General features: G+C 43.9%; 4 protein-coding genes across 4 annotated transcripts; 3 read left to right on the forward strand and 1 right to left on the reverse strand.

The window, feature by feature from the left end:
• Positions 1-201: 201 nt before the first annotated feature.
• LOC122621530 lies at positions 202-932 on the reverse strand. Its single transcript, XM_043799428.1, has 2 exons — positions 835-932; positions 202-770 (listed from the first exon to the last, which is right to left on the reverse strand). The coding sequence occupies exons 1-2, from the start codon at positions 923-925 to the stop codon at positions 343-345; spliced, it is 519 nt and encodes a 172-aa protein (XP_043655363.1). The 5' UTR covers positions 926-932; the 3' UTR covers positions 202-342.
• A 4,184-nt stretch (positions 933-5,116) lies between these two features.
• Positions 5,117-5,894, forward strand: LOC122618948. Its single transcript, XM_043795542.1, has 3 exons — positions 5,117-5,201; positions 5,265-5,378; positions 5,596-5,894. Exons 1-3 carry the CDS (start codon positions 5,117-5,119, stop codon positions 5,892-5,894), a joined length of 498 nt encoding a protein of 165 aa, XP_043651477.1.
• A 766-nt stretch (positions 5,895-6,660) lies between these two features.
• On the forward strand, positions 6,661-7,845 carry LOC122621556. The gene is made up of 2 exons (XM_043799463.1): positions 6,661-7,242; positions 7,309-7,845. Exons 1-2 carry the CDS (start codon positions 7,102-7,104, stop codon positions 7,843-7,845), a joined length of 678 nt encoding a protein of 225 aa, XP_043655398.1. The 5' UTR covers positions 6,661-7,101.
• A 278-nt stretch (positions 7,846-8,123) lies between these two features.
• On the forward strand, positions 8,124-8,763 carry LOC122621974. Its single transcript, XM_043800035.1, has 2 exons — positions 8,124-8,231; positions 8,284-8,763. Exons 1-2 carry the CDS (start codon positions 8,124-8,126, stop codon positions 8,761-8,763), a joined length of 588 nt encoding a protein of 195 aa, XP_043655970.1.
• Positions 8,764-9,354: the final 591 nt, after the last annotated feature.

The raw sequence follows: 9,354 nt of genomic DNA on the forward strand, positions 1-9,354 counted from the left end.
TTTGCGAATTAATATTTGATTCGATTATAGCTTTTCGCCCACTCGAGTTTTACACCTTGATGTGCAGATAGCGACGCGTGCAGATAGCGCCATTGGCCAATGGTACGCATTGTAAACCGAGTCTTTAAGTGCCAGACTACAAAGTGTATTTTCGTTGTACTCGGCCAGCAGAGGGATCTACTTAGGGAAACAACCCTCATATGTGGGGGGGTAAAGCTTTTAAAATTTTATTAAATATTCATGAGACATCGTTGCGTAGCTCAGCGATGGATTTTGGAAAAAGAAGTATGTATTGTATATCACAGTAATTTAAACCAATTGATGAATTAACTAGGTCCAACTTCAGTTGAGATAGTCCAGCTCATAGAGCGTGTTGCCGCCATTGCCCTTGACCACCTTAATGTCGCACACGAAGCACGTGGCAATCTCATTGTCCTGATCCACCAGATAGATCTCGATCTTCACGCCGATCTCGGGATACTCCCCGATGGGAAACGAGAACAGATAGGAGACATCCTCGGTGGGATACAGCGGGCAATAGGCGCCGTACTGGAGATTCGGACAGACGGCAGCCACATCCGCAGGCAGTTCATAGGGCACCGTGATGATGCCGAGGGTGGTGGCCTTCACCAAGGTCGTCAGCTGGGTGATGTACTTGTCCACGGCGAAATCGATCTCGAACTTTTGGGTCGTACCCTTTACAATCTGGCAGGGTGGAGTAACGCAGTTGTGGACACGCACTTCCAGCGGAAAGGGTTTACTTCCGGAGCCTAATTAGCGTGGGATTATTATTGTATTATGTTTATTGATGTTTGTGCCGCAAAGTGTACTCACATTTCTTCACAGACGTCGCCGGATGCTCCTGCTGACCGGCAGCCAGCGATAGTAATCCCAGGGAGATCAGAGCGAACACCTTAGCCTGCATGTTTCTCAATGCGAATTGCTTTCGGCCAACGGTGCGCACATCGTTTTTATAGCCAGAACCGAGCTGTATCTCGGCTAATACGATACGATCGGATTTGGACTATCTAATCGTGGTCGGTTCTTTTTTATTTTGCATGAAAAGGTTTCTGCTACACAACTCATATGGAAACGTATATTAGTGCCTATGATATTTAGCATTTGAATCAGGTACCATTAAATCAAATTAATTGTGTATCAATTACTTCATAACTAAATAGTTCGTGTATGCCTAATCAAATCAAGATTTTCCCCATCAATTCACAGCATTACGTCTGCAATCACTGGCCCCTGCGAATGGATCGGAAAATTGTGAAAACGGTTGGCAGAATTTTATCACTTCATCGCCGAGCCGAGTTCATGGGACATCGCCTGGCACAAAGACAGGGCCAAAATAAATCCCTGAGCACTCCGCAGGCAGGCCACTAAGCCCCTGATGGCAATGGAAAACCCACAGACATTTGTGCCTCGGCCAAAGCCACTGACAATGGAACTTCTGCGGGGCAGGAAAATGTGCGAGTATAAAGGAAACGGACGCAAGTAAGCTGCAAAAGATAATTCCCCCTCCGCGACTCCATTCACCTACCCGGAACTCAAATGTTGGCGAATTCTCCAAAGGTAAAATAAAGCGAGGGTGGCTCTTGCAGTTCTGTGGCACAAACATTGACTATGTTTTTTTACTACTTCTCTATTTCCCGATCCACCCTCGCCGATATTTTGCAACATTTCGCATGGTTGGTGGTGACTTGCCATGTGGACAGTCGCAGCGCAGCATGAGATTTTCTCGAAATGCTTTTGAACTTGCCACCCTTCCCCTGTAAATGTATTTTTTTTTTCATTTTTGTACCCAGGAACTGTCGCTGCTCCTCACATGTAATTGTTGTGACATTATTTAATATGTCAAAGCAATGGAAAATCCGGCACGACAACAAATATCCCCGACATATAGCCCGAAATGGATCTTAGGGAACCGCAATATTTGATTAGCATCAACCGGAGTCCGGAGTCTGGAGTCCTGAGTCCTGAGCACTGAGTCCTGATACACTGATTCACTGATTCCTGGATTCTTTTTTCGGTGGCATCTAATGCAATTATCTGGGCCGGAAAATCTGATACTCGAATACTTTCGCAGGCAAACATTCCCACTTGCCTCGACTTCCGTTTGCACTTTTGGGGAATCTCCATTTTTGCATATTCCCAAATGTATTTCACGGATGTTCAGCTTATCTTTGATGTGCCCTTTTATATCAATAATGGGTGTGTGTGTGTGTGTGGGGCTAAGACATTGATTATTGATTATTCTGAGACGAAAAGTAGGCAACACTTTTTGACTTCGCCGCATGGGTTTCACTGAGCTTTCGTTTTTGATTGGACTGCTGGACTGGTTACCACTAGCCCCGCCCAGAAAAGCCCGCTGCCGAGGTAACTCAATTAATTTGTCAAATCAAGCCAGACATTAAATGCCAGCGCCAAAGCCAAACAATTTGTCACGCCAATCCTGTGGCCTTTCCCCCTGCAAACTCCCGCATTGCCCGTCATCCGGATGTCTATTCTATTTCAATTTGATATTTGTTTGCACGTAATTCAATACCGAACAACAAGCTGACAAACAGACAAAGTGACAAACTGACAAACTGGCGCGGCCATTGTGTCTCAATTAGGCGGCAATTTGATTTTCGTGTTGTTAATTTTTCATTACATTTTTGGAGCAGCCGTGTGCTGTCAATTAATAAAGGAATTTCCCAAAAGGCCACTCACGCCCAATTGCCCATGAACCCGTGTCCTTTTTACCCCTCAACAGGTGCTGCCAATGGGGTCAAAGCCAGTGCTGCCAACGCCCTATAGTAATTAATTTTAAAATTCTTCTACTACTACTTTAAAAGGCAAAGTTAAGAACGATTGAAAATGCAGTGGAAACCAGTATTGTAATACATAACTATATGAAGCTAAACTATTTTTTCAATAGCTTTAAAGAACGATTTTCTATAAATGAGGCTAATTGGCAGCATTGGTCAGAGCAACCCCTAAGGGAAAACGATCCAAGTGCATTCAGCTGTATTTCTTTAACGAGGAAAAAGCTATGATTGCTTATGGTCAACCAGGTGACCAACTGGCCTTGAGACAATTCCACGCACTTTCCACACTTTCCACCTGGAAAATGTTGGGGGTGGCGACATGGTAAGCATTTCTCGCCCTGCTGCACCCTTTGATATGGCCGCACTGGCGGAGACTCATTTGCCAATGGCAATTTGCATATGTCGTCATGCGAAAAATGTATTTTATTAAATTTCTGCAGCATGTCAAGCCCGGCCAGGGATGCTAATTAATTGCGCTCAGCCCCCTCTGAACAGACTGCTCTGCGCTTTTGCCACTGTAATTAAGTGAATGCGAAATTCATGTTTTCCGAAATCAGAGGGAACAGAAGGAACATGCGTTGCAACAAGTTCGGCTGTTGAGCTGTTCAGCGATTTCCCCCTTCAAAGTGTTGGCATTTAGGACCATGTCCTTTCTGGTACTTCTGGTACTTCTGCTCCTTCGTCCTGCCGCTCGCCTGGCAACGCAATTTCAGCTGAGAAATGTGCCCACTTCAAGCGAAAAGAAGTTTGCTTCATTTGCATAAATATGTGCCACTCGCTCTCAATTTCTGGCCGACTTGCGTATAATTAAAATGTTAGCTGGAAGCCTTGAGTTGCATAATTTTAGTGCATGACTTTTCACCAGTAATTTCCTTTGCCATTGATGGATACCGAGTACGAGTTGGAATTCCTCGGAAAATGCCTAGTGGTTTTCCCAGGAACTGTAAATTATTTTGCTTTGAAGGTGAATCGCCTTCAAGTGATTGTTAAGTGTGCAAATATGCAAATAGTTTTCTGTGCCACCAAATAACTAAACGTTAAGAAAACTAAACTTTTAAATGAATATGATTTAAAATTCAGTTTTTTGTCCATATATGCAAATCCACCCTGAAATTCCACTGGAAATGCATTAAAATTAAATTAAATTAATTATAAAAATGCAAATTAAACAAACGTTTCGGTCAATTGAATGCTCAAGTTCCCATTCCGAAGCCAAAACATCGCGGCAATTATTTACTCATTTACGAAGGAACGTAAACATTTTAAAATCAATTGCTGGCGGGGGCGAAAAATCGCTTAGCTAATTTGCATATAAAACAGTTGAATTTGCGAACAAAATCAGGAAATATTGATGAAATTTGGGCAACCCTTGACGGCAGCTGCTGTTTTCGCCCTCGCCGAGTCAAGTGGGTGTAAGAAATTGTGTAAAACTTGCTACAAATTGGCTATGCATATAAATTGATGTTAATGCCGATCGACAGAGGGTTGTTCTATATATACGTATATATAGAGCATATAGTCCGATGGCCTGAAAGTATGCAACGCGTGGATAATGTCGAAATCCGGTAATCTGGTAATCTCGGTTGTCGGGTTTGTTTCTATTTTTATTGCTGCCATTGGTCTGCGTACAAATGTACCTGAAATGGCCGAGAACACAACAGGTGTGCGTTCTTATTGGCCATCTTATCTGGGCCGAAATTAGCAGAGCCTGCACTTAACTGGGTTCAAATGTACGCACTACCGAAACATGTCAGCAAATTTTGTGGCTCCCTTGAACTCATATGAATCATATAGGGTTTTGGGGAACCTGGAAAGCAATCACGTCTGCTCTTGGCTGATTAAACACCCTTTCTATCTTGGCCACTCGAATCGATTCATTAGAATAATGTAATCAAACTGGAATAGTTTTCGCCACTGTTGATAGCATTTAAGTGTTTTGCAGGTATCGATATTGATCGAAATTATAAAGTAGTTTGGGCTTATTAAAGAAATTAATTCATTGGAAATGTATAAGAATTGGTTTCTTCCCGTTTTTGTTCAACGCATAAAGCTTAGTGCAAATAATTAGGTAGACATGTTCCTAGGATTCCTGCAAGGGCGATTAAGACGCCATATAATCACAAAAATCAAACGTAATTTTGGTGCAAATGTTTAAAGCCCAAAAGCGATTAGATTAATGGCAAGTGCAGTAGTACCAACTCGACCATTTCAGGTATAAATACCGAGGCGATTAGTGAATGCGGAATACAAAACCATCAGTACTCGCAGAGCAAACAACAGCAACCAAAAACTCGAGCAAAATGTCCAGCTTCAAGAAGTTCTCCCTGTGCCTAGTGCTTTCCATTATGTGGACTTTGTTGGCAGCCAGCACGCCCATTAGGCAATGTGAGTGCGGTCTAAAAAACCACTTAATATCGTTAACTAATTTATTGTAAATAAATATTATAGGCGCCGACAGCAGCTATCCCCAGCCTCTGATGGTGCAAATCGACGATTGCGACGCCCTGCCCTGCGAGTTGTGGAAGGGAAGCGAGGCCAAGATCGACATCCAGTTTGTTGCCAGTAAGTAGAATGCAAAATGTGCTACAAGATCTATAAGTCTGAACTTGAATTTTCATTTCAATGTCCATTGCTGATAGGTAGATCCATTTAATGGATTTGTTCATAAATCAAAACTTTATTCAATGATTGGCTTAGCAGCAATATACTATTACCTCTTTAGATATAATATAAAAATCATGCAATGTGTAATAATATTCTTTTTCCCCCTTTGCAATAGCTCGCAATACCATGAAGAAGCTATCGGCCGAGGTGCATCTGACCTCGCTGGGAGTGACCATACCCTATGACCTGGAAGCCTCCCGTGGCAATGTGTGCAGCAATCTGCTCCACGGCGCCTACTGTCCCCTGGACGCTGGCGAGGATGTGACCTACCAGCTGCTCCTGCCGGTGACCACCAACCAGCCGGAGGTGCCCACTCGCCTGGAGGTGCGCCTGCTGGACTCCGATGATGAGAATCGCGTGGTCTCCTGCTTCCTGGCCGACACTCGGGTGAAGAAGCCCAGCTCGGCAGCCTAGAGCGTCCTGGATCTGTGATGAAGATGACTTATAGATTAGGCTACAACACATTGTATCAATGTTTTGCGGGGCACTGCACATCGACTGATGTCAATTAATAGCGCTTAAGCAGTCGGCACTTAAGCTCGACAAACACTATTAGCAGTTATGAATAAATAATTAGGGGAAAATATTATAAATAATCGAAATGAACGGCTGAGCTAATTACCCGGGCACATGTGGGCGTGTGGGAGGTTCGACTTGTGGGACGGACTGCGTCGGCTTAGCCGGACGTGGCTCACCACCCACGAGGGCGCCATGAATCGGCTTAATTAAATGACGCAGAAAATTACGCAGCTCTGGTGGGGGAAGATCCTCGGGGTGGGTGGCTTGTGGATTGTGGCTGGCAGGTGGTTGGAGTGGCTGCGGTTTACTATGCCAGCATTGCCAGCTCCATTCACAAGAGTTTAAACTTTGCCAGCGCTCCAGTTAGCCACCATTTACACGCACAGCTCCTATGGCTTCCTTCCGGCGCTCAAAGCTAATTGGCTTTTCAACACTTTGGAGCTTCCTGCCGCTGATGGCGTCTAATGAACAAGCCCTGATGGGAGCACATATCCGACGGTTAGCTAATTGAGACGTTGACTAGGTGGTGACATATGGCAGGGAACTACGACTGCAAAGTGGCCAAACACAACCGGGCTAAGGTCAGTTAATACATACAATAACCAACAAATGCATAACTGAATTTAATCATTGATCGAGTATCCTTTTAGATAACAATCATTTGAAGTATTAAAAAAGCGACTACTTCTGTCTTAATAGGATATTTTCATTTTTTTTAGCACATACTCGTATATTGGAAATTCCACCGCCAAACAAATGGCGGATGCTCAAGAAAGTAACGTACAGAGATCGAGTGAACTAAATGATTTGTATGAAAGTGATCCATGATGAAACTGTGGCCATTATATTACTCTTTATCAGGAATTCCTTCAAATAAATGAGTTAATTAAAAATCAAATAGACGCCATTACTTTTTGAGGCCAAACATGACAGATGTATACCCCAATCACTGGGAACTATGTACACACGTGTTTCGGTGCAGTTGTACCTGGGATTAGCCATTCGAAGCGATCCCATCATTGATAACAATTAGCCAAATTGTTCGAAATTAAATCGAAGCTCTTTTCAACATTTTGCTGTCCAGTCATCGTGTGAAAGAGCTATGAAGGGATCCAAAGTTTATTGCGAAATGAAATTCAGTCGATTCGGTTGGGTTTCGGCTTTCGTTCTGATTCGACTGGCCATCGAAGTGGTGGTCGGGGATCCGAGTTCTTTCTACATGGAATTCAGCTCCAGTCCAAAGGTGATCATATGATTGATAAAATGATTGATAACAATACTCTACATCTAGCCCCATTTGAAATTTTAGAAAGCAGTGGCAGTTATTAAGCAAACACATGTTTTCGGGGAGTCGAACTACATGAAGACCAAAATAATTATCCACGAAGATCGTTCCCACTTCGATCTCTATGTGCAGTTGATCCATGAGTTGGGCAGTAACCACCTCATCATGAACATAAAGGTGCGCGTAAAACCGGAAGGAAGTAAGGTATTTGTGCAACTTTTCGAAATGCGGCGGGTGAACTTTTGCGAATTTCTCAACGAATACAACTCGAATCCGATGATGCAAATGATGTTCAAAAAGAACCTCAACTGGCAGGACATTATTGTGTGTCCAGTTCGAGTCGGAAATTACTCGCTCCTAAACTCCGGCATAGCCGAAAATATCCAACCAGATGGGGTGCAGAATGGCACCTACAGGTTCTTCGCCGAAATAGTCGAGGAGATCGGAGAGATTGCGAAGGTATTTGCCCTTCAGGTCACTTCGGCGGTTTATATCGTAGACAAGGAACTGGACTGCAAGTTTCGAGGCAAAGCTTTAGAATGTTTGAGCAATGATGCCTAACATGTCTAAGTGATTTTCATTTGTAAACATCTTTGAATGATAAAGTGTAACAATTAAAAACTAAACTGTACATATACAAGTTATGAAGTTATTTTTCCACAAAATGCGTATAGCTAAAAGAGCTAGTTTGTGTTTTAGAAACGGCGGCATTCTTGGGTTAACATACCAGAACTGGTAGCTGAATGGGCCCATTTAATAAATGAGCCACCTTAATTGAAACTGGTTAATGGGACATGACCATTTGGTGATCGCCAGCAGACGATCTTTCTCATTGCGGTATGAACTTCGTGCGGCTGTCGTTACTCTTTCCGCTATTTTATATAGCAAATGGCAATGCAACTACTCACAAATCCTTGTGGGATGACGACGTCGAGGATGAAGTGCAGGTACTGTGTGCACACATCTAAGCTTTCAATCTATAGCTACCGTGCATTCCAGCCACCGATACTTCGCATCCATCACATCAACATATTTGGGGACTCTCGCTATATGAAGGCTTTAACATACATCGACGAAACGCGCACCAAGTTTACGATATGTGTATCGCTGCGCGAGGAAATGGGCAGCAACTTCCTGACCTTCAACATCAAGATTCGAGTGCGGGCGACGGGCAGAACGAATTTCGCAACTCTGCTGCAAATGCGCGATCTGGATCTGTGTGGCTTCTTTGCGGAGTTCAGCAAGAATCCCATGATGAAGTACTTCCTGCAAACGGACATGCAACTGAGCGACATTATTGCCTGTCCAGTGCGCGTGGGCAACTACTCGCTGAAGAATGTGAGTGTGAAGGACATCTATCCGCAGGTCCTGCAGACTGGCATCTACAAGTTCTTCGTGGAGGTGATTGAGGCGACGGCGGAGAAAGTCTTTGCCCTGCAGGTGACCACCGATGTCCGAGTGCCAAGTGCCGCCGAATAAATGTTTGCCCACAACAAAGGATATGTAATTACAGGATGTGTGTGTTGTGTCTATTGTGTTTGGTTCTGTTCTGCTCACCCCCCACCCCCCTGCCGTGTGCATTGTAAGCGGATTGCTGTCGCCTCGCCCTCGTTTTTCCGCATTTTCCGCCACCTCCCCAGGTTTTTCCCTTGTGCGTCATGCGCTGCGCTGCGGAGCAGGGAACATATTGAAAATCACTTAAAGCGCCGTCCAAGTGCATGGCCGATTATGGTGATTATCCCCGAAGCGGAGAGACTTGCGTGGGGGTTCTTCGGGGGTTTCTTTGGATTTCCCGCGGGATCCTTGCGGTTTTCGCCGGTCCACGAAGCCATATGCGCAATTTAGCCGTAATTAATAGAAAAACAATATGCTCAATGGCCAATCAATGTGAAAATCATACACGTAACTATGCCATAAATATGGTAAAAAAAGAACACTGTAAGCCAATAAAACCCTTTCCATCATAAACGTGTTAAAACCCGATGGTAATGTGATACTTTAATGGAGCTTGAAATATCCGTGGCTCCGTTAATTAAAATCCGTCCTGCGGTTTTCAGCGCGTATTACTTT

Source organism: Drosophila teissieri, chromosome 3R (assembly GCF_016746235.2).
Source record: "Drosophila teissieri strain GT53w chromosome 3R, Prin_Dtei_1.1, whole genome shotgun sequence".
Classification (NCBI taxonomy): domain Eukaryota; kingdom Metazoa; phylum Arthropoda; class Insecta; order Diptera; family Drosophilidae; genus Drosophila; species Drosophila teissieri.

Excerpts from the sequence above, each read along its gene's own strand:
- LOC122621974 (XM_043800035.1), top strand. The coding sequence starts at position 8,124 with ATGAACTTCGTGCGGCTGTCGTTACTCTTTCCGCTATTTTATATAGCA. Across the intron at positions 8,232-8,283 it reads ACGTCGAGGATGAAGTGCAG|CCACCGATACTTCGCATCCA; the intron begins GTACTGTGTGCA and ends CGTGCATTCCAG.
- LOC122618948 (XM_043795542.1), top strand. The coding sequence starts at position 5,117 with ATGTCCAGCTTCAAGAAGTTCTCCCTGTGCCTAGTGCTTTCCATTATG. Across the intron at positions 5,202-5,264 it reads CAGCACGCCCATTAGGCAAT|GCGCCGACAGCAGCTATCCC; the intron begins GTGAGTGCGGTC and ends TAAATATTATAG. Across the intron at positions 5,379-5,595 it reads CGACATCCAGTTTGTTGCCA|CTCGCAATACCATGAAGAAG; the intron begins GTAAGTAGAATG and ends CCTTTGCAATAG.
- LOC122621556 (XM_043799463.1), top strand. The coding sequence starts at position 7,102 with ATGAAGGGATCCAAAGTTTATTGCGAAATGAAATTCAGTCGATTCGGT. Across the intron at positions 7,243-7,308 it reads AATTCAGCTCCAGTCCAAAG|AAAGCAGTGGCAGTTATTAA; the intron begins GTGATCATATGA and ends TTGAAATTTTAG.
- LOC122621530 (XM_043799428.1), bottom strand. The coding sequence starts at position 925 with ATGCAGGCTAAGGTGTTCGCTCTGATCTCCCTGGGATTACTATCGCTG. Across the intron at positions 771-834 it reads GGCGACGTCTGTGAAGAAAT|GCTCCGGAAGTAAACCCTTT; the intron begins GTGAGTACACTT and ends CACGCTAATTAG.